This window comes from Varanus komodoensis, unplaced genomic scaffold (genome assembly GCF_004798865.1).
Source record: "Varanus komodoensis strain SLA01 unplaced genomic scaffold, ASM479886v1 scaffold19, whole genome shotgun sequence".
NCBI lineage: Eukaryota > Metazoa > Chordata > Lepidosauria > Squamata > Varanidae > Varanus > Varanus komodoensis.
This window is the reverse complement of record NW_025335550.1, coordinates 10,703,929-10,726,021: the sequence shown is the minus strand read 5'-3', so window position 1 is coordinate 10,726,021 and position 22,093 is coordinate 10,703,929. Positions and strand designations below refer to the sequence as shown.

Here is a 22,093-nt window from a genome sequence, read left to right as displayed (position 1 = left end):
ATAAAATTAATTAATACACGCCAAACCTGCACTCAGGTTAGGAGTGCAGATAACTCATGAAGCACAGTACATCATTAATAAATTAAGTGTCTTTTAACTGAGCGGGCCATGAATTGTAACCGAAGCTTGTTCACTTGTATTTTTGACAAAAATGTTCAATGTGCATTTGAAATTCAGATTTCATTTTGTGCTCAGTAATTGAATGCATTCACATTTGCCCGCCCAACGTGTGTGTTGCTTCACACAACCCAAATGAGACCCTAAGCAATTTATACACGCCTAATAAAAGCTCAAACCCAAACCAAAAGCATCCAAATAACACACATATTCACATTGGGCCAGGGAACCTGATACTCCCCAGAAGTTTGGCACTACAAATCCCATAATTCTTAACCATGGGCCATGTGGGCTAGGACTGGGTGTTGTAGTCAAAGATATGGGCAGGCACTTGCGAAGGACAAGGAACGACCTGCGTTCAGCCACCAGCATCTGTATTTAAAGCGATGAGGTGGCAGCAGATGTTGGGGAAAGGATGACTCTCTACCAGAGACACCACAGCAATGCTGCCAGTCAGAGCTGGTAACATGGGGCTTGGTAGATAAATACTCAGAACCTCCTTCCTCCTGAGGGCTGAATCCCAGTTCCAAGATATTTGGGGGCCACATTCCAGGGGTGACCCAGGCTAGAAGCAAAGGAGGTTGGCCCAAAGCACCAGCTTAGCTCACCCACATGCCTATAGGGTTAGGGGAAACATCTCAACCTTCCAAACCAGGGAAGAAATGGCACAAAAGCCAAGAAGCCGCCAAACTATCTGTCACCAAGGAAAGGGCTGGTGCCACCTGGGGATCGCTGGTAGCCAGATTTGGGTTCTGGCGCCACAGTTCTGCACCTTTGCTGTGTCGGTGCCTTATAGGAACAAATACCCATCGGATTCGCACGTGCATTTGGGAAAACGTGCTTCCCTCCTCCCCGGTCCAATCCCAGCAGCCAGAACCCTTCACACGCTCTTTGTTTCTCCCGGGGGCAAACACCTTGCTAGCAAGGCAAGAGACGGGGATGGCTCCCTCGGCTCGCTTCCCCTTTTAAGCAGGCTGTGAGCATCTTCTCTCCAGTGACAGAGTATTCTTTGCTCATCAGAGCCCGTGTAATTAAGCAACAGGCTTCTTTGCAAAATACCGAGCACCAGGCAGAAGACGGCAGAGCTGCAAACCCTGCCTCAGCCCAGAAACGAGGAGGGGAGAATTGAAAAGGCCCTCGAGGGACCTGATGAAACTGCTTTAACGAACGAGAGGGGCTCTGGAGAAGATTGCGACTAATGGTGTCAAGAAACTTTAGATCATCTGCAGGAAATGGGACCCCCCGGAACATGGGAAGGCGAGGATGCCGAGAAGAAAAAGGAGGTGCCTTGGCTGCCTCTTTCCTGAGCAGGGAAAGCAAAGCGCGCACTGCACCAGAGTTTCGACCTGGATTTTGATTTCTGAATAGCAAGTCTGGGAATACGCTGCCTCGGCTGAGAATGGTGGGGCTGAAAAGCAGGACTCCTTCCCCTGCAAAGCGGCTGTTTAGAAGGATCACAGCCATCTATGAAAAGGAAGCGTATTTTCCAGAGATCTAGTTAGCAGGGTGAAAACACAGATGCTGAAATTAAGAACAAAAAATGGAAGGAGCTCTTAAAGGGCCAGCATGGGGGAGATATGACTCAAGGCTGCAAGGTACCCTTGCCAGCCTCCACCTGCCCCAGTGACGAAGGCTGCCACGTATTGTAGCCCCATGCAGGCGCCTGGCCTCTCAGCATGAAAAAGGGCAACTTTTCAACTGGAGGAGCAGAGGCTGATGCTGTTTGTCTCCCTCAGGCATGATGCAGATGCAGCCAGATTTCTTGGACTACATGCCGTCATCCCCCTAAAAATGGACCCATCCCCCTAAAAATGGACCCACTCATTGCTGAGCATCGCAAATGCGGCGCAGAGGGGATCATAAAGGAAATGATGCAAGGAGGCGAAAGCGGAGGAACATCTTCCCAGTAGCAGCTTTTGCTGCCTGAATTCTAGAAAAATGGGAGCTCTGCCTGCCACAGCCCTGAATACGTGGTCTGCAAAAAGCCCGGCATGAGCTGACACCAGTGGCAGCAGCCACGATGAATGCCACATGCAACCCACACCACACCCCCCATTACAGCACGTTTGTTTGTTTGTTTGTTTGTTTGTTTGTTTGTTTGTTGAACCCTTGGGCTCTGCGCCCTCTGGCCTCCGGAGAGGCACAGCGTGTTTTCCCAAGTTCCTCCTGGAGAGAACTTTGTGCAATTTAACACCCGCTCAGGGCAAAACATCTCAGTAGCCTCACTTCCTTGCTTTTCATGGCGCTCCCCTTACAGTCACTTTGTAAATGCAACAGAATTTGGTTTTAAGAACTGTTAGAAGCTCTTCCGAAGTCTATCAGCACCTCACCTGTTTGGATAAGTGCTCATTACGGTGGAAAACACATCAGGAGCTGGCCCGTTAGGGCTGGAGCCGCCTGCTGCCAGGGGCACTTGCGGAAATGAAGTCTGGGGCTTGAGGGATCTGAAGATCTGGCCCCAGCCCAGATTAGCTGGCTTTTGGCCCCCATGTGCCCCACCTCCTACTGCTGCCCTGAATCTTTGCCTGAGGCTTCCCCCTGCCCCACTGAAATACAATGCCCTGCATCTCTCCCCTGTCCCCACATCTTATTTTACAAATCGGGGTGCCCTTATAACCCAAGGTCCTTCGCCAGGTATATATAAATGAGCATATGAATCCTTTTGGTACCCAACTCTGCCCTGGAATGATCCTGAAAATGCTGTCCACAGAGCCGCTGAAATGGAATTTGGGCCTGGCGTGAGGCTTTTGGCCTTGTCTAGATCAGTCATCCTGTTAAGACCATTTCTGTACATATTGGGAGCAGGATACCTAAAATCTGCTTTGAGGGCCTTCTCTGGGTACCCCGCCCTCCAAGACCTGGGAAAGTGCCTTTTTGGTGATGCCATCCCAGTTCTGAACCATCCTCTCCATACAAATTGAGACGGCACTTCAGGTGATTATCTTTCCAGCTAATTGGTTTATATTTGGCTGTTAACAGAATTTTGCCCTGCTCTGCTGTTACCTTTACCAACTGCTGTCTTACGTCTTGGTTTACTGATTAATTATGGTGCTCTTTTTGTGTAAAGGTCTTTTATCTGTTTGAGTTGCATACTGTTTAGATGGTTGTATGATCTGCTTCAAGAATCCCTTTCAGGAAAACCCAGCCTACAAATGTTAGCGAGAAAAGTCAAGAGTCAAAGGGATGCTCTGGCATCGCACGGTGCATCGCAATCACGCACGTGCGGGAAATGCCTGGCGCAGGTCTTGTGGTCTCAGCTTACACGAGTTTCCCAGGACGTCCTGCTGTGCAGGCCAGCACCACGAACCTCGTGCGCCAGGTCTCTTGTGCAACCCAATCTGTGTTAGTGAATGACATGGTAGGATTCTGCCCGAGACAAACTGGGCAGTATCCTACCCTCCGCTGCTGCTCTCAGCTTGCTCTCCAGACCGTACTTGGGAGGCAACGGGGCCTTCCACCAGGCTCGCCAAGTGAATGTAGTAAAATTGCCACCAGACGCGACCAAAACATACGCCACTCAGAGCAAGCATCCCCTCCAGTAGTGGAACGGGGATGGAGCCCCGGACAAGAAGCTCCGTTTAAGTACCAAGGCTGCGCATTTCCTTCCTTTTTTTTCTGGGAAGGCCACTTCAGATGGCAGGGATGGGCAGAAGGCCTCCCCCAGGCCCTCCCCAAGAAGGCCTGCTGCGCCACACTGGGGCCCACCTGGTCCCCGATTCAGTTCACGCCATGGCCAGCTGAAAGCCACAAACCCTGTCTGGTGCCCACAGCATCCTCGCAGCCCACCTCCGCAGACAGGGGCGCACACAGACACCCCCCTCGGATGCTGGAGGTGGCCCAGCAGCACTGGGACGGGCCTCTATGTCCTCCCTGTCTTGGCCCAATCCCCCCGGAAGCCCCCCAGACTGGTGGCCCTCACAGCATCTCGTGGAAGGGAGCCCTGCAGCTGAACACAGGGTGTGAGGAAGCCCCTTCCTGCATCCACCCTGAATGGCCCACCCACCTGCTTCGTGGGCTCCCAGAGCTCCAGCTTTTCAAGAAGGGGAGGAAGGAACCTCCCTCTCCACTGCCTCCACACCACACACACTTCCGAGGATCTCGGGAAGGCCCACTGAAGGGAACTGCCCCCCCCCCCCCGTTGCTGGCTCCCAATTCAGATAAAGGATTTGGGGAAAGCCCAGTAAGGTGGGCTCCCTGACAGCTTCTCTGAGCGACTAGCCCCCTCCTGCCTTGGTACTTTGACCAGGAACCTCGGGTGTGGGGTGGCTTGAAGGACACGCACAGGGTTAGCTCGGACCCAATGCCCCCTTTGGGCTTTCTGGCTGCTCCATTCGTTTTCCAGCTGGGCTCTTCTTTGCGGCCCACGAGGCTGACACGGTGAGGGGGAATGCACGGGAGAGTCCCGCAGCTTGTAGGCGACGGAAGCTGGCATCCGCACAGCGAGTCAAAAGCAGCCGAGGAGCAGGAAGCTGTCTCTATGGCGATACTTGGGCAGGTTGCTTGGAGAGGCGCGGCATGCGCGTTCCCTGGAGCTCGGTCTCCCCAGGAGGATGTCGCCAGGCTTTGGCCCGAAGCTGGGCACGGCCATGCGCAAGAGAAGCCAGCCTGCCAAAGTCCTGTTCCTCCTCTGGCACCTCCGGGGAACGAGGCCTTGCCCCTTCCCACCTGGCGACAGCCCTGCGTGGGAGGCTGGGGCAAGGAACCACGGCTTGCCCTGGGTGTCAAGCGCCGTGTGCCCCCGAAGCGCTGCCAGCTGCATCATGCCAGCTCCTTTCCTGTCCTGGCACAATCCGGGGCCAACTTGCTGTGCTTCTGAGGGCAGGATCCGCCTCACAAATGGCCCGGTGCATTCGTGTGCGGGATGCTAAATGCCCCAGAGGCTTCCATCTCCCTTGTTATTTCTAGTTTGCCTCTTGCACAGGCTGCTGCAAAACCTGACTAGTTCTCCCTGTCTCTCTCTCCTTCTCACCTTCAGACTCGGTAATCCTCATCGCAAACTCTGTGATCTCAAGCCACCCGAGAGGCAAGTTCAGGCCGCCCGTCTTGCTTGCGCAGTGCGCCCTGATGCACCGGCTGGCACTTGGAGACGACTTGTAAACAGTTGAGCGAGCGGCGTTTGCGAGAAAGGCTCGCTGGCTTCGATTCGTCACTCTCACGAAGAGAGCATTGGGCTACGGGCCAGTGCCAACTTTCCTGGAAGTAAGTCCCACTGAACCAAAGGAGGCTTACTTCTGTGTAGACTGGTATGGGGTTGTGCTGCTCCCAGGTGTGCACACTCTTTGTCTCCCTGCAGAAGAAACAATTTCTCCCTGTCCTTTTGGGGGACCTCACAAACGCCATGATTCGAATCTTAGGGGTTACCCACACCAGCTTTCCCCAACCTGGTGCCTTCCAGATATGTTGGGCTGCAACATCCAGCTGTGGCCAAGGTTAGGAGTAATTGGAATGGCAGTCCGACGCATCTTGGGGACGGCTTACCAGGCAGGGAAACTCAAGTTCTTGTTTTTAACAAAACTGTGCTGTTTGCTCGATTCACTCAAAGAACCCTGGATATTTTAGACATAAAAATCTGCCCGACACTTAGTAAACCATTGGTCCTCCTAGCTGAGAATGGTCAAGATTGACTGACTGACTGATTGATTATAGTCACATTCCATGAAGCTCACACAGAGATCTGGACCAGGGATGCAGCTGTGTCATCACCAAGTCAGCGCTGGTAGGATGGACACTCGGGCTTAAGTGACAATTGTGAGCGTTCCACACCAGAGACCCAACTCCCCTGCACCCATGTTGCCTGTTGCAAACATCGCAGGAAGAAGTTGCACTGTCATAGGAATACACAAAAGTCAGGTCTTCTTCAGGACAAGAAAATGAGTAAGCTAGAAAACCATGATGTTCCGCTCTCTCATTTACTGACAGTGCTTCTATACCACCCCAGAGCCCACGTGTTTTCGCTTCATCTCTCTTTCAACATGCACAGAGCAAGAACAGAGTTTTGGGTCTCATTTGGAAAGCTGTGCGAAACCTTGGATGTAGAAAAAAATTCTGAATTCAGGTTGAAACACACCTGCTTACTTTTTAATTACTTTATTTTGTCCCCAGGTTTAGCGCAAACTGGGGAGTGGGGGATAATGAGAAACAGCCCAGATAGTTTCGTTTCTAGTCAAAACCTATAACAATCATGGCTTACATCTCGAAGGAGAACCTGCTGACACCCAGCTGTCATGATTTCCTGGATAATCAACTGATGTCAGTGGAACAAAAAGGCACCAGAGGAAACCTCCCTGCTTCCATCTGATACTCGACATGCAGGCATCCTTTATCGTTGCGCAACTGCGCATCATTGCCGGAATGGGTTATCTTAAAAACCTGCTTAGGCACCCGCTTTCCACACACCCCGATGGGAGACTGTGTGGCAAACCTGGAGCGCAGCTGCAGCGGGTGCACGTTGCTAGCCAGGAGAGGACAGCACCATGTGATGCCTGGAGTGGGGGAAAGAACCGCTGTAGATGGAACTTTCCATAGGATGCCTGAACCCCTGGAGGGCACCAGATACACTCCATGGCCATTCACGGCCACCCACTAGGGACTCCTGTCCTGTGGCTTGCAGAAAACAGGATGGCTGTGAAGCCGCTGGCAACCTGGGGAGCTGTCTTGGTGGGCTAGAAATGGTGCAGGTCGGATGTGACTGAGGCACCTGTTCTCCTTCCAGTCAAATTTTAGGGACAATGGTTATTTGTAAGAAAGTCCATTGACCGGCAACCAAGCATCTTCCAAGTGGGGCACAGCTCAGAGCCCTGGTATCAAGGTGAGACTCTGTGCCACCTGGACAGGCATCTGAAGGGAGCTTGTGGAAGGCACTGCTTGCAGGAGTGTCTGCAGCACCTCGCTGCATTTCAAGGCAGGAGGGAGCGGGTATGAAATAAAGGGAAGGCTTATACAACAGGCCCGGTGGCTTGCTTGGCTTGCTTGCCTGCCCCGTCAGCTCAGCTGGAGGAGGGAGACGCTCTCCAAGGTTCTGAAACAAAAAGCGAGGGGAGGAGGAGGAGGAGGAGGAGGGAGGAACAGCGAGTGTGCTATTCTGAGATGAGATTACTAGAAATGAAGCTTGGGTTGTTGCTTTTAAACATTTTTAAGGATCGGCTAAACTAATTGGAGTTGCTAACGTCAGCCTGAAACAGTAACTACTGCATTGCTTAGTTATTTCCAAGAGAGAGCCACCTTCCTGGTATTGTTCAGCTCGCTCTGCTTGAATCGCCAAATATAAAGCAGCTCAAGTAGAGATTGCAGGGACACATGAACTGCTTGAAGGCCTGCCTTTCTTCCTTTCTTTCTTTTTTTACAGATGGTAATTTTCAGACTGAGAAACCAGTACTCAGTTCCCAGGTTTACGCCTGACTGCTTTCCTATCTGTTGCTTCGGCTCCCAAAAAGGTTCGTGCCCAAGAAATGTTCGGATCCGTTCCTTTTTCAGATGTGTGCATGTTTTAAGAGGAAGCTGTACTGAGGGGCATGTAAGTAGCCGTGGCCCCAGAAGGGACAAGCCCAACTCTTTAATCCAGCGCAGGAAGGAGGCCTGTAATTGGAGCCATGGGAAGGTTTTGTCCAGGGGAGTGAGCGGGACAACCCAATGTGGCTGCGGATCAGGGTGTGTTGGACTCAGTGTGTGGGTGCAAATCCTTGAGAGTGAAAATGGACGCACAGGAGAAGCCATCCGTGGCTCACTCCAGTTCGATGTTAGGAAGGGTGAGCGTGGAATGTAGGTCCCTTGAGACCCATGAGGCTTTCGATGCTTTTGTCATGATAATCTTCCTGACTGTGGGGTGTGCCAAGACTTCCATGTCGACCGGACTGCCATTTGCAGCATGGCTGACCGGGGATACCAAGAGCCAGAGTTCAGTGCATCTGGAGGGCATCAGGCTGGGGAAGGGCAGTCCCCGCGGAGGGATTGCTTTCCTTCTGGATGTGTGTGATGCATTTCTGTGCAAATATGAACCCCATTCCTGTTGTGTCCCATGCACTGCTGCTGCAGTTGTGACTCTGTGATCCATGCATTGGCTTGGGGCTAGTGCAGCTGAAACACGGGAAGGTAGGGGGCTGGTTGACCCTTGGTCCATAGCCCAGTGGGGCAGACACTGGCTGGCAGAAGCAGCCCAAGCTCTCCTAGCCCTGCCCAGAGATGCTCCCAAAGACTGGATCTTGGACCACCTGTGTGCAAAGCAGGGGCTCTGCCACAGAAGCATCCAGGTGGAGGCATGAGCACCTGTGTCCTGCGTGTGGGGCCACAGCAAGGTATGTGCCCATCGGTGAAGACAGGAATGTGTCCCAAGAGGGAGTTCAGAGGGCAGCAAATGAAAAATGCGTCGTCTTCTTGCAGCAGGGCTACACCTGGCCCGCGGGACGGTGGAGGGGGCCGTGGGAGTCGTGTGGAGGACCTCCTGCCTAAATAGCCCGAGGCAAGCAAGCGAGGGAAGTGGAGCTCTTTGGGCCCCTAATGCAAAGTTCTTGCTAAAATTGGACCCTATGCCAGTCCTTTGAGCACAACCGAGGGAATGCTCAAATCATGGTACTACCTCTCCCTCGTCCCCTTCATCAGCTTCACAAGAAGATGCAGGTTTGGAGTTCAGGGCCTCCATCCACAGATGCTTCTCTTTTTCTCAACCTGTGAGCTCAAGTGGATCTGCTTTTACATCTGATACAAAACTTATATGACACGGCAGGTGACAGATAATTTTAGCATCCCAGGAAGGGATGCAGCTGATAAATCAGACGGGTTCGAGAGATGTGCATCCCTCTATTCTCAACAGGTCTCTTTTTGCATGACAACCTGGGAGCTTTTCCTTCCCCCGTAACAGAGAGACTTCATACACATCCCTGCCCTATTACCAGCCAGATACGGGAGATTAATTGAGAACGGTCCTTGGTCAGCCCAGGAAGGCTCTGATTTAGTTCACCAGAAATCTGCATGTACCCTTCCAGAGCTTGGCTGAGTTTCACTGGGTTTGCTTATCCTCAGAGGAACCATAAGAAAAAAGATATGCCAGAAAAGAGACCGAATGCCATCTTTTAGGACATCCTCTCGTCTCCGAGCTCTATTTAGTTTCCAGACTGACGACCACAAGGTTATTTTGTGGCCCAAATCAAGGCTTGACAGTCCGGCATCAATTCTTTTCTTTATAAGTGATACAGGAGGTTTTGCTGTCCACTCAGTCCTTGCATCTTGAATGATTTTCACAACCACCCAAAGTTCGTTTTCATCCAGGCTTTCCAAGTTTAGAGGCAAGATTACCTTTCCTGGCCAACAGCTCTAAAATTTGCTTGGTTCTGGGATTATTCGGATGTGTTTCCTATGAGGTGTGTGTGTGCGCCACAGAGAAAGAGGCTCTGTCCGGGTTTCTTTAGAAACTGCAGTGTAAGACACCACCGTTGCCCTGATTCCTAAACCAAGGGATGGGGAGCCCAAGCCTTTTCCAAAACACTCATCTCTGGAGTCGCTAGCTTTAATCTTGGCTTTAGTCTTGTCTTTACAGGAAAAACAAACAAGCAAACAAACACAAAACACCAAAGTAGTCAGTCTGTACGGCCTCCTTAGGGAGCAATAAAGACAGCTGCCAGCACAGCAAAAACATGCAGAACGTACCCAGACGGTGCTCCGCTTCTTTGCTTTTCAAATGCACAGCATTCCCAGCTCAAACCACACAAAGGTAAATCATAAATGCAGCACAGGTTGAAGGAACCGCCCTTCCTCTCCACCTCGTTACCCCAAGACAGGAAACTGCTTCACAACACTGTATTCTGAGGCTGAGCATCTTCCCTGTTTTTCCTCCACTGTTGAATGTTTCGGGACTAAGAACCGAGGCCTTTTGCACGTTCTTTTCCCACCTAATGGCTTTCAGGTAGACGGAGCAGCTCTGGGCGTGGGGAGGGGGCAGCACATGCATGGCCACGGCCACAGAACTTCAGAAGCAGAGAGCCCCCGCAGGCCTAGCGGCTCGGCCCACAGCCAGGGCTACATGGCAGCGATCGCTTAGAAAACTGCCACCCAACACAAGGCAAAGTGATTCAGCTGGTTGCAGGAGAGAGGCCAGTACTTTCTCCAAAGTAGTCCTCAGCGCTGCGACGGGCCACAGAATTTTCTCTGTGCTTTCCTGGCCACACAGGGTTCTGTTTATCCCATCAGCACCCCCACTCCGCCTCCTGCCCCCTGCATGACTCCAGAAGTGACGCCTTAAGCTGAGCACAGCCTCTGAGTTCCTGCCTCAGAGCTGCGGAATCTCAGAACAAGCATCCTCTGTGAGTTCTGATTGTTTGCCCAAGAAGCTCTGGATGCATCGAGCTCACGGAGAGCCAGGTGTTCTTAGCATGGCAAGCACCTCCAAATGTTAGGGGACAGGGTTCTCCGCCTTCTGAAGGGTTCTGTGTGTGCATTTTTCCTAAGCAGCCCAGTTTTTGATGATCTACAGGTCTGAGGTGGTGCATTTGGGATCAGCCTTCCCTGGCTTGGTGGCCTGCAGAAGTGCTGGACTCTAACTCCCAGAATCCTCCAGCCAGCATGGAGTTGGAGTCAGCACATCTGCAGACCACCAGGTTGGAGAAGACCGTTCAAGAGTCTCGCTGTCCTTTCGTGGTGGGCCTGCAATGGACGGGCACCTGACTGCCTCCGGCCTGCAGGACATGATCCACCAGGCCGTTGCCTTGCACAAGCCTCATAAAAACGACAAGAGGCCACCCGTGGTTTCTGAGAGAATTGTGCTCGGGTCCATCGGCAGCAGAGAGAGCTGCCAGATCCTTTGCTTCAGGTTCCACAGCATCTCTCGGCCTTTTGCTGGATCTCTTCTAATCCAGCCTCTTTCTCCCTGACCGGCTTGTTCTCCTTCTTCCACACAGGCACCTCTGGACACCTCTGGGCCCTCCCAAGATCACAGGCCCCAGTTCCTGTGCTCTTTCCCACATGCTCAAGGCAGCACTTCTCCGTGAGTCCCATGAGCCCCCCGTTCTCCACTTCCAAGCCCACCCTGTCCAGCAAGCACATTCGAGGCGGGCCTTCCAGGAAAGCAATGCAGGTGAGCACAAAACGGCAGCACACGGACCCCCACCAAACTTGCCAGCACGGACAGCGTTTCCTGACCCTTGGGAAGCCCACTGCAAACCCGTACCCCCTTTCTGAAAGGCGTCCCCTGGCCAGGGGGTTCCCGTTCGGGGAAGGGAAGGGAAGGGAAGGGAAGGGAAGGGAAGGGAAGGGAAGGGAAGGGAGAGGGGCCCCTTGGCCCGGAGCGAGAGAGTGCCGCTGGCACGCCGCTTACCTCCGTCGGAGTACGTCTCCGTCCCATAACCGTCCTGCAGCCCGTTGCTCCAGGTGCCCTCGTACCTGGCCCCGTTCGCCGCGCACTCGCGCACCCCGTAGCGTCCCTTAAATCCGTGCGTCCATTCGCCTTTGTACGCCCACTTCCCTTTGCTCTCCAGGCCGATGCCGTGGCGCTTGCCCTGCGCCCAGGTGCCCTGGAAGGTGTTGCCGCTGGGCCAGGTGTAAACGCCCAGCACTTCGAAGCCGTGGCTCCAGGAGCCGGCGTATTCCCCCTGCCCCTTGGGGCCTGTGCAGACGCCGTGTCCGTGAGCCTTGCCGTCCTCCCAGCCTCCGCAGTAGGACCCGCCATCATCAAAATTAAACCTTCCCCCACTGGACATGCATGTAACTCAGCCCGCGGATGCTCCAACAGGGGAAAAAGCGCGCCGAGGAGCCGGTCGGGCACGGGAGCGCCCCCTCAGACAATGCAGCACGGTGCGGGCGCCGCTGGAGCGGGTGCCCGCCGCCCGCACATCGCCCCGGGAGCCCGGGACCCGTCCTCGCCCGCCCCGCCTCGCCGGAGCCCGGGAGGGCGGTCGCGCCGCGCCGCGCCGAGCGGGTTCTGGCGCAGACGCGCCCGCGCGGGGATCGGTGCGCAGCGGAGGGGAGGCCGGGCGGCGGCGCGCGAGCGGAGGCGGCCCGGGGGGCTCCGGCGGCGGGGGTCCTAGATCGCCTTCGGTGACCTCCACCTGCTGCTGTGCTGACGGCGAGGGCGAGGCGCGCGCGCGGGCCCCCGCAGCCGCCCCATGGCCGCCGCTGTGCCGGACAGCTCCCTGGAATCGCAGCAATGCGGTGGCCGCCCCTCGCTCCCTCGCTCGCTCGCTCGCTCTCTCACGCACACCGTGCACACAAATGCACGCGCGCACGCGCGCACGCGCGCCCCCCGCGCCTCCCCCGGCGAGAGCCGCCCTCGCCCTCCGCGCGCCGCGCCGCGTCCCGTCAGCGCTCAGCCTGCTTTCTGGGACGCGTCCCACATTGTGGCTCCGCCGGCGCCCCGCGGGGAGGGCCGGCGCGGGGGCAGCGGCGCTCCCCTCCGGTGGCTCCGGGCTGGCAGGGGCGCCGATCGCCCGGCATCCCCGCCCGCCGCCCTCCCCGGCTCAGCCCCGCCCGCCGCTTCCCGTCCTCCCAGCGAAAGGATCGAAATCTTGCTTATCGAGGAGCGCCAAGCCCAGCCAGTCTCGCTCCTCTCCCCGCTGTGCGCGCGAACATGTCTCAGCCGAGCCTCCTGGATTTAAAGGTACAGGAACTGCGTAACACGCATCCCCCCCCCCCCCAAATCTCTCCTCCCTTTCACTTCCTTGGAGACAAGGCTAAAAATCTCCAGCAGGCCCTGGAGAGCGCATCCAGCGCCCGCGGGCCGGGGAGCGGGCCGCCTTCCAAGGCCGGTTGCGCATCCCCGTGCCTACCGAAGCAGTGGGCTTGGAAGGGCAAATCCGGCCGGGATCCTGGCTGTACCCACTCGCATCCCGGCCCCAGCCCTGGCTCCAGCAGCCGAAGCAAGCTAGCTGCCTTCGGAGGGCTGCAGCCCCTCATTTCGGTGCTCTGGCCTGTCCCACCGACCCTTCCTAAAGCTGCACAAAGCGAACCTCGCCATCATCTTGTCCAGCAGGGGGAAGCCCCCTGCCCCATCTGCCCCAGGGAGTCCGGATAAGCGGGATGTCTCTTTTGGCTTGGGAAATATCTTTCCCCTGCAACAGTTGGAGGCACGGGGGAGCCAGCTCTTCTCTGCAGCAATGGGGTGCCGTGAATGGGAAATGCCCAAGCCACAAGGTGTCAGATGGATTAAAAGAATGCAGCCAACACAACTGACCCCTGTGGGCACTTTTAGTCGCTCTATCCAGGGAAGCCATGAAGCGCTTTGCCATCACGGGCAAAAGTTTGTATGAGGTGGACTCCCACCCATGCTTAGATGCGAGAGAGCTTTGGTGGTTGACCAAAATGGAAAGGTAATACAGGAGGAGTGGATAAGGAGGCAGAAGCATCATGGAGACTTCCTGTGACCGAGTCCTCTCCCAAATAGTTCACAGAGGAGCCCCTTCCTCTGGGGATGAGGTTCTGGCACCCCCTCCATGGCACGTTGGCACATTATGATGCACTTCACATCTTCCTGTGTCTTGTTCGTTGAATTCCCTTGGACAAAATCATGCAATACAGAATCTCCCTTTCCCTCAGGGACAATGTTCCTATCAAGAGACAGCCAAGGGACACCCTCCAGGGGAGTCTTGGAGGGCAGAAACAATGAGCAGAGCCTTCTCTGTGGTGGCCTCCAGTGCTGGAACGATCTTCCTACACGGCCCAGCTGGCACTGACCTGGCCATCCTTCTGGCCACAGGTTAAGATGTCTCTCTGTGCCAAGGCATTTAAAACATACAGGAATATTTAAAGGCTTGAGGGGACTACACAACCCTTGATTCATGTTGCGTTAGGTATTTTTAATTCATTTTAAATGTTTGCATTTGGGGCAAAAATATGAGGTTTTGTTGTATTGTTGGTTTTATGAATTATTACAAACTGCCCTGAGAGCTTTAGCTCTTATGTCCTATATAAATAAAATTAATCATCATCATCATCATCATCTAGGTTCTTTAGTAGATTCCAACTTAAGAATTGCTTTCAGAGTAGCTGGAAATGGTAAGAATCAGGTTTACCCATGTGCGTCTAGGAAGGAAGTAGTGTAACCTTCTCTCCAAGCCCCACTGTAACATCTCTAATCTCTTGTCTTGGGTAAATAAAGGTCAGGACCCAGGTTAACGGGAAAGAGAAATTCTTGCACATGTTTGGCTCTAATTCCATTTTCTAAGCTCTTTACCAGCGGTCCTGATGGACTGACATTTACACGCTTCATACAAGGCGAAAAGGTTTAGTGTGGAAGCGTGTGAGGCGAGGCACGCCAGCATGGCCCTTAGCAGACATGTTACCAGCATGAGTGCGGCAAATTAGCTTAATTACTTTCTTTGGTTGAAGCATCAGCAAAGTGCCTTTGCCGGCCACCAAAAGTATCCCATTAACTTGGTTCGCACAGAGTGCGTCTGTTTATCTAGCCAATTACTGCAAATCTGATCTTCCTTAGCCAGATAAAAATAGAGCCCAGTTTCCACAGAGAAATCCGGTGGCTCAGCTGCAGCGGCAGAAGGGAGTCTGTCCTGATCGGAGGAAACCCAGCAACCCTGAGGGAGCAAGCATGCTGGGCGGGCCGGGCCTCTAGCAGGGAGCTGGCCCTCCGGTCAAGACCGAGCTGGGCCCCCGACTCCGTGCGGGGCACACGCCTCCCTGGAGAGGGCAAGCAACGGAGCTGTGGCACTGAGGCCCAGGCAAGACCCCCGCGCGTCATTTCAGAAAAGGCAGGGACGTTAGGCGGTCGTTTGGACAGTGGCGCCAGGACCTGATCTCCGCTCCGCAGCCACCTGTGCTCCTTCCATTGAGCTGGGAGTCCTCTCCTCTCCCCTTCCCCAACCACCATTTTTAATTTATTTAGTTTTAGTTCATTTATATCCCACCTGCTTTTCTTTGAAGGAAAAAAGAAAGGTGGCTTACATCCCCCCCACCCTCAATCTCATCCTCACAACAGCAACCCTGTGAGGTGGGCTGGGCTGCGAGTCTGTGACTGGCCCCAAGTCACCAGGGAGCTCCATGGCCGAGCAGGCGCTAGAACCCGGATCGCCTGAGCCCCAGGACCTCTCAACCACAACACCACACTGGCTCCCTAATCCAGTCCATGCTTTACAACTGCTGCTCCATTAGTGATAGGTTGGAACAGCCACAGAAGTGTTGGCCAGCCCCAGTTTTAATCAACTTTAATCAAACAGTCCTCTGAGCATGTACTCTTTCATATTTCAAACCCATCGTCCACAGTGCTAGGGGAAAATGCAGTTTGTTTCTACTGTCGTTGAGGCCTGCTCTTCTCTAGATGTTCCTTATGGGCCCAGGATTTTCAGCGGAAACATCTCAGCGGTCCTTGGATAATGCTGTTGCCTGCTTAGAACACACCAGCTGAGGGAAGAATCTGTATATTTAAAAGAGAGTGGCTGATATTTTAATTGTATTATCCTGTATAAGAAGCTTTTGGAACGCTTTTGGAGAAAAGACACACAACTAAAGTGGTTTGCATTGCAGAAGACAGAAATGCCAGGGAAAGTCGAGGGAAGATGAAGAAGCCGGAGGCCAGCTATAAGATGGAGCAACTCCATAAAAGCATCTTCCCAAAAAGACACCGTGTGCCACGTTTGACCAGCAAACACAACATATTTGTCCTTCCAACACAATATCACACAAGCATCGTCCGCAGCCAGCTCGCCCATGACTGACGTCTGAATGACCAGGAAAGTAAGCGTGATCTTGCAAGGTGCTGAAGGCTGGCAGAGTCGGCGACAAGCTCACTCCCTCGGCGGGGGGGGATTCAGTCGACGTGGGTCCGCACAGGAAAGGGGACCCGAGCAGCCAGCGGGGATGATGGGTACAGGGAACCCACCAAGTTCTGCCACTGCTCCCACAAGGTCCTGGTGAAGATCTTTCGTCATCCTCTTGAATGCGCTTGTCGGAAGCCGGCATTTCTTTCCCCGAAATTCGTTCTAGTAGGTGTGGAGCCTCCTTGCCGTCACCCATGGAAAGGTCCTGGTCCTTGGCCTTCTCTCCCCGACGGGGCTTTCATGGCAAGACAGCCCATTGGGCCTGAGCTGCTCCGTGGGGCTGCCATCTTGTGGACGCCAGTGTTGCGGGATGGCGTGCTGGGCCTTTGCACCCTGCAGGCCCAGGTGGCAGGAGATCTCCTCCTCCCTCAAACAACCCCTGGTGCCTGGGCTCACGGGATGTGACGGACAAGCCGAGGGAGCTGGGCACCCATGCAAGAATGGCTCCCACCAGTGGGAAAACCGGCCACGGGCGGTCACTGCCTGCAAGGAGACCCCTTGGAGCCCCCACGTGGAGAAGCGGGAGAGGACGGGGCCAGAGGTGTGGTGTGGACAAGGACGGCCCTGCCAGCTCCCAGCCGGGGGGAGCCTTCAGTAAAGACTCCCCCCAGCGGGGAGGGTGATCGAGAAGGCGCGTTTCGCCCTCTGCTGCTTGCGCAGACACGGCGTGTTTTTGCGAGCCAGCAGATGGAGAGGGGGAGCTGAGACTTCTCTCTGCTCGCAGCAGCTGCTGATCGATGCCTTGGTCCCCCGGGGAGGCACTCATCCAGCCGTGATGCTGGGATGTAGTACTGAGCGGCGGGGGAGGCACCGAGGGAACCAGAGTGGCATGTGCTGGAGGCAGCTAAGGAATATGGGCTCGGCATCTCCCGTTCTCTCGCCGTTCCCCTGAGGCTGCAATCCCATGGATACATCCCGGCAGTGGGGCTTGAAAGACATCCCCAGTTGTGGTGGGTGCTCTATCATGCTTCTATACCACCCGTAGCCACAACTCTCTGGGTGCTTCACAACAGTGAAGTCACCCATCCAGACTGCAACCAGGCCTGACCCCACTTAGCTTCCAAGATGAGGCAGGATCAGGCAGCTCAGGCCCCGGGGAAGTTAGCAACCTTCTGCATCGTCCAGGCTGCTAGAATATTCACAGCATTAGCCCTTCTTGGGGACTGCGCTGCTTTCTTCTCTGCGTATCTTCCCCTCTGAGGCAGCGCTTGCACGCAAGACCCTTGGAAGCCAACCCTGTTGAGGTCAGAGGGACTTCTCGCCTAAGCACGCCTCTGTGGGGACCAGTCTCCGGTCAAACCGCATCACCACCGGAAGCGGGAACAGCATGTGTGGCCACCGCACCCCTTCCCACTTGGCCACCCGCTTTTGCTGGGTTTCCCCTCACCTGTGCTGCCAGGGCACTGGCTCGGTGGAGACCCGGGCAGCCAGGAGAAGTGAGGTGTGCGCAAGCTCTCCTGAGAGCCCGGCAGCCTCTTCTCCGCAGAGACAAGACGTCCAGGGAGGGTTCGCAGGCGGCTCTGGTGGCTGCGGCAAAAGCCACGGTGGAGCGCTGCCAGAGATGCTCCCCAGAGCTCGTGTGCTGGGGGCAGCCACCCCTGCTGCCCCTCCCACTCCACCACGTGATGCAGGTCCCTTGCCCTGGTTCGTGGAACAGCCGGCCCTGTGGGTGCTGCGGGGGAGCACTTTCGTGCTTCACAGGCCAACGAATGGAAGTGGGCCGCCACGGCCCTGCGATCGCACGTTCCTCACACGCAACACACAAACCTGACCGTCCCACCACACGACTTCGCCTCCTGAGCAGAAGGTGTGGATGGAGCTCTTTCAAATAGCACGACGCTGGGCCCAAATCTGCGTCCCTCACTTCAGTCTTGCATCCAGCATCCCATTCACACGGTGACAGTCCAGGGTTCCTTCCAGCAGCCGCCCCCCACCCCCGCGGATGCTCCCCAAGAATGGGTGCACATGGGCAGAACTCTCCACTGATGCCAGAGGGAGCTCGCGGCCATCAAGACTCCAAGCCCTCCGCAGCGTCCTCCTTGTGAATTCATCCAATCCCCCCGGAAGTCCTCCACACCGGCTTCCTCTCATGGAAGTACGTTCCGTCGCTTAAGGATGCTCAGTGTGAAGAAGGCCTTCCACTGATCTGCCCTGGAAGTCCCACCCATCGGCTCCATGGGTGACCCCTTTGGGTTCTGGTATCACGGAAGAGAGATAAACATTTCTCCCTCTTCACAGGGGAGTCCTGTCAACTCCTTGATCATTTAGTTTCTCCTCTTCTCCCTCTTTCTCCCAGCCATTAGATCTTAAACGTTCCATCGCTTCCACAGACTGGGAGGAAAATGAGGATCTGCGGTGATCAGACAGGCCAAAGAACCTCTTGAGAGCTACATCTTCACTTCCTCCACCCCACCTCCACTCCTAGGCTTTCCCTGTTCTTGTTGCTTTTCAAAGTAACAACTAAAATAGAAATGTTCAAAAAGGCTTAGACTTGTCACAAGCATGGAGTGACTCATCCCCACATTGCTGGTAGGTCACTAAGGCAGCAAGGAAGAGGGGGAAGGGAAGAGTCGAACATTTCCCAAACACGAGTCCTCTTTCAGTGATGCGAGGGGGAAAGAGCCTGCCGTTACGCAGATTTTGTGCCACACTCAAGCCTGGTTCACACATAGCAACAACTCAGAGTGATGGTTGAGCATAGGTTGTTGATGAATCATGGCTTGTTGTTACATGCGAACCCTGAACTGTAGGTTGTTAGCCACAAACAACCCAGGAAGAGAAGCCATGGCTTGTTGTTGGTGTGTCAGATGACACTCCCACCCCATGAGCTGGTTGTTGTACTGTGCCATCCAGTCGTCTCCAACTAAAGGTGACCTGATCAATAAGAGCCCCCCCAAATGTGCTGTCCATGACAGCCCTGCTCAGCTCTTCCATGTTCAAGGCTGTGGCTTCCTTCATGGAGTCCGTCCATCTCACGTTTGGTCTTCCGTTTCCTCTTCTGTCTTCGACTTTCCCTAGCAGGATGGTCTTCTCCAGGGACATTTGCCTTCTCAGGACGTGCCCAAAGCACAACAGCTTCAGGTTTGTCATGTCTCCTTCCAGGGCAACTCCTGTCTTGTTTTAACCCAGAACTGCCTTGTCCGTCTTCCATTTCCAAAGCTTCTCCTCCAGCAACATGTTTCAAATGCATCCATTTTCTTCAGCAGTTCTGAATTTTCTGAATGTCTTCAGAATTTCCCAGAGAAGCATAAATCTGAGGGGCTTTGTGAGGGATGGGAGATGTTGTAAGAATCTGTAGGGTTGGAGGTATTCTCTTCCATCAGACATTATGAAAGTAGGGGTGTCTTTTATCAGACTGAAGCTCACGTGTGTGTGCTGGCCAAGACGGGCACGGACTTACCCATGTGAGACACTGCAGATAAACACAATGGAGCTGTTGCGGATGCACATATTCAGCCGAGTTGCTCCATGATGCATCTGTGAATTCCCCATGCCCTGTGTGTTGGCAACGGATAGGTAGGTTGTAGCCCAAGGCAACTGAAAATGCCAGGAGCGCAGAGTGCTGGGGAAGCGGGAGATGCAGGGTTTTGCCAAGGAACAGTTTTGTGAGGAGGGGAAGCTCTCCGGGAGAGCACTCTTGGCATGCTCCCAGAGCAACAACTTCCAGAACATCTTGGTGCGAGCCACATGTGGAGAGCAAGGCAGCCGCACTCTTCGGTGGGCTGTGCCCAGTTCCCTCATTCCAGACAGACTCCAGCACGATAAATTACAGCGGAGAAGCACACGCCTTGCTTGCGGATGCAGGCTCAACTTCTGGCATTTGCAGTTAAAAGATCTCCTGTAGCAGGCTTGGAAAAAAGTCTCTGCAGGAGCGTGACACTGGCTTACATGGGCCGATAGTCTAATTCAATATAAGGATGTGTCATTGGTTCCTAAGAAACCTAATGTCACTTGCCCACCGTTTCCTCCAGATGCTGGATTGGTTTTCTGGCCAAATCCCAGATTTTTAATGAATGTACAAGCATGTTCAGACCGCCTGATTCTGCCTGTAATGGTTCTTGCAACTTTCTTAAATCGTCAAATGGTTAAATTTAAATTTAAATCATTAAATGGTCAGGTCCCATACCTTCGGGGAGACGACTGATTTCATGAATAGACAGCCAGGGTAAAACCATCCTTGAAACATTTCTTATCGAATGCAATGCTTGCATAAAAATACATGTTCTGCATGTACTACAAATTGCTAGTTTGCAATAGATACGTGTGATGCATATTCTGGCCATGAGGCTGCAGCCACCCTCTTGCAAAGCTCATCTTTATTAATGTATGGATAATGTAGGAACAGCGAGGAGCCTTCTTCAGTGGACGATAAAATTGTGTGGGGAGAAGCTACGAAGGATTACTGTTAGGGGAGGAGATATTGGGTGAAGACCAACAATGGTCTAAAGGCCTCCAATTCCTAGTAATTAGAAAGAGTTGGATACACCTTCCTCAATTTGGCATAAATAACCCGGCTGGTGCTGGAGGTCAGACTAGATGGCCCGGGAGACCCCTTCTGACTCGCTCTGTTTTCTATGTTTCTATTTTCCTGGGAAGAAGTGAGACAGTCCCTGGGGAGTCCTTCATTCCCTGTGATTCTGTGAAAGCAAACCCTCCGATCCCACATTCAGGGAAGCCCGGTCATAGCACCCCAGTCTGAAAGCAGGTTTTATAGTCTTGCACGAAAACGCCACAGCGGCTCCATCTGGAACAGATGCCCCTGAAGCAGAAGTTGCCTTTCCACACATACAGAGTGTTCTCACAGCACGGAACCAGAGCAGACAGTCTGGAGCGGCTAGAATCCCGACACGAGTGCCAGAGAGAAGACGGATGGCTTTGTGTTTGATGCACAGGCGTTGTAATCGGGGAGCCAGGCGTGGCGGAAAAACCGCTGTGGGTGAGTCATTTAACTGCTCTCCGCTGCACCGGGAGAAGCTTCATGACAGGTAAAAAATTCAGCTGGGGAAAGCGTGCTATCACCGCTTCACCTGTTGCTTTTCTGCAGGTCACACTGCCATTGGAAGCAGAAGGGGGGTGGTCAGAGCACTGGCCTCGACGAAGGGGGATTCAAAATGCCAAGCTTGGCTTTCGTGGTGTGAACACTGATGTACAAGGTTGTGGTTGTTTAGTCACAAAGTCGTGTCCGACGGACAACACTCCTCCAGGCCTTCCTCTCCTCCACCATCCCCCAGAGTCCACCCAAGCCCACACCCACTGCCCCAGTGACCCCATCCAGCCACCTCATCCTCTGCCGCCCCCTTCTCCTTTTGCCATCAATCGTTCCCAGCATCAGGGTCTTCTCCAGGGAGTCCGTCCTTCTCATTAGGTGGCCAAAGTATTTGAGTTTCACCTTCAGGATCTGACCTTCTAAAGTGCAGTCAGGGTCGATCTCCTCTAGGACTGACTGATTTGATCTCCTTGTGGTCCAAGGGACTCGCAGGGGTCTCCTCCAGCACCACAATTCAAAGGCCTCAATTCTTCAGTGCTCAGCCTTCCTTACGGTCCAGTTTTCACAGCCATACATCGCAAGTGGTACAATTGATTACAATTACAATCACAATTGATGTACAGGGAGGCGCACACAATTTCCCACACACAGCCCCCTGATCCCAAAGTTTAGGTTCATGGGGGGCTGTCCCGGAGAGCTGTGGTGGACTCTTTGCAAGAGCAAAAGCAGCCCTCTCCACTGGTGGCCCTTCGCCCGACATTCACGTGAGCTCAAGTCAGATTAGGCACCACTCCTGAAAGATTCTCTAGAGTTCTGATCTCACAGGAAGTCTAAAAACCAGATGTGGGCTGCAGTCCAACAGAGAATTGTGCTGGAAGCATGGTTGGGTTTGCTAATTCTTCTGGATTAAGGGTGTAATTCAATATGTGGTAAGAACTACAGCATGGCTCCAGGCTCCAGGCTCCCTCCAGCGGAAGAAGGGCTCATGCGCAAGGCTTGGCGGGTTTCTTTCTGCACGTCTAGTCCACCCCCATCCCACCCTCTCAGAGCAACAACTCCAGGCAGGCGAATTTTCGTCCTGCTGAGACAAGCGGCAAAGCATGCGTGGATCGACTAGCGTCAGCATCGAATGTCAGGGGACAGGTGTGCTCCCTTCCCAACCACAGAGAGCCTCCTGCAAAGCAACCGCAGCCCCGTGCGAGCGTGTAAATACGCAATTGAACATCTCCGTTGATTCTGT

At 54.0% G+C, this 22,093-nt stretch overlaps 1 protein-coding gene across 1 annotated transcript in view; it reads right to left on the bottom strand.

Moving 5' to 3' along the window:
* The window catches only part of JPH3 (junctophilin 3), a 39,853-nt gene extending 28,052 nt beyond the window's left edge, over nt 1–11,801 (bottom strand). The window contains 1 exon segment of the mRNA XM_044427984.1: nt 11,420–11,801. Coding sequence (XP_044283919.1) covers nt 11,420–11,801 — 382 coding nt within the window.
* Nucleotides 11,802–22,093: the final 10,292 nt, after the last annotated feature.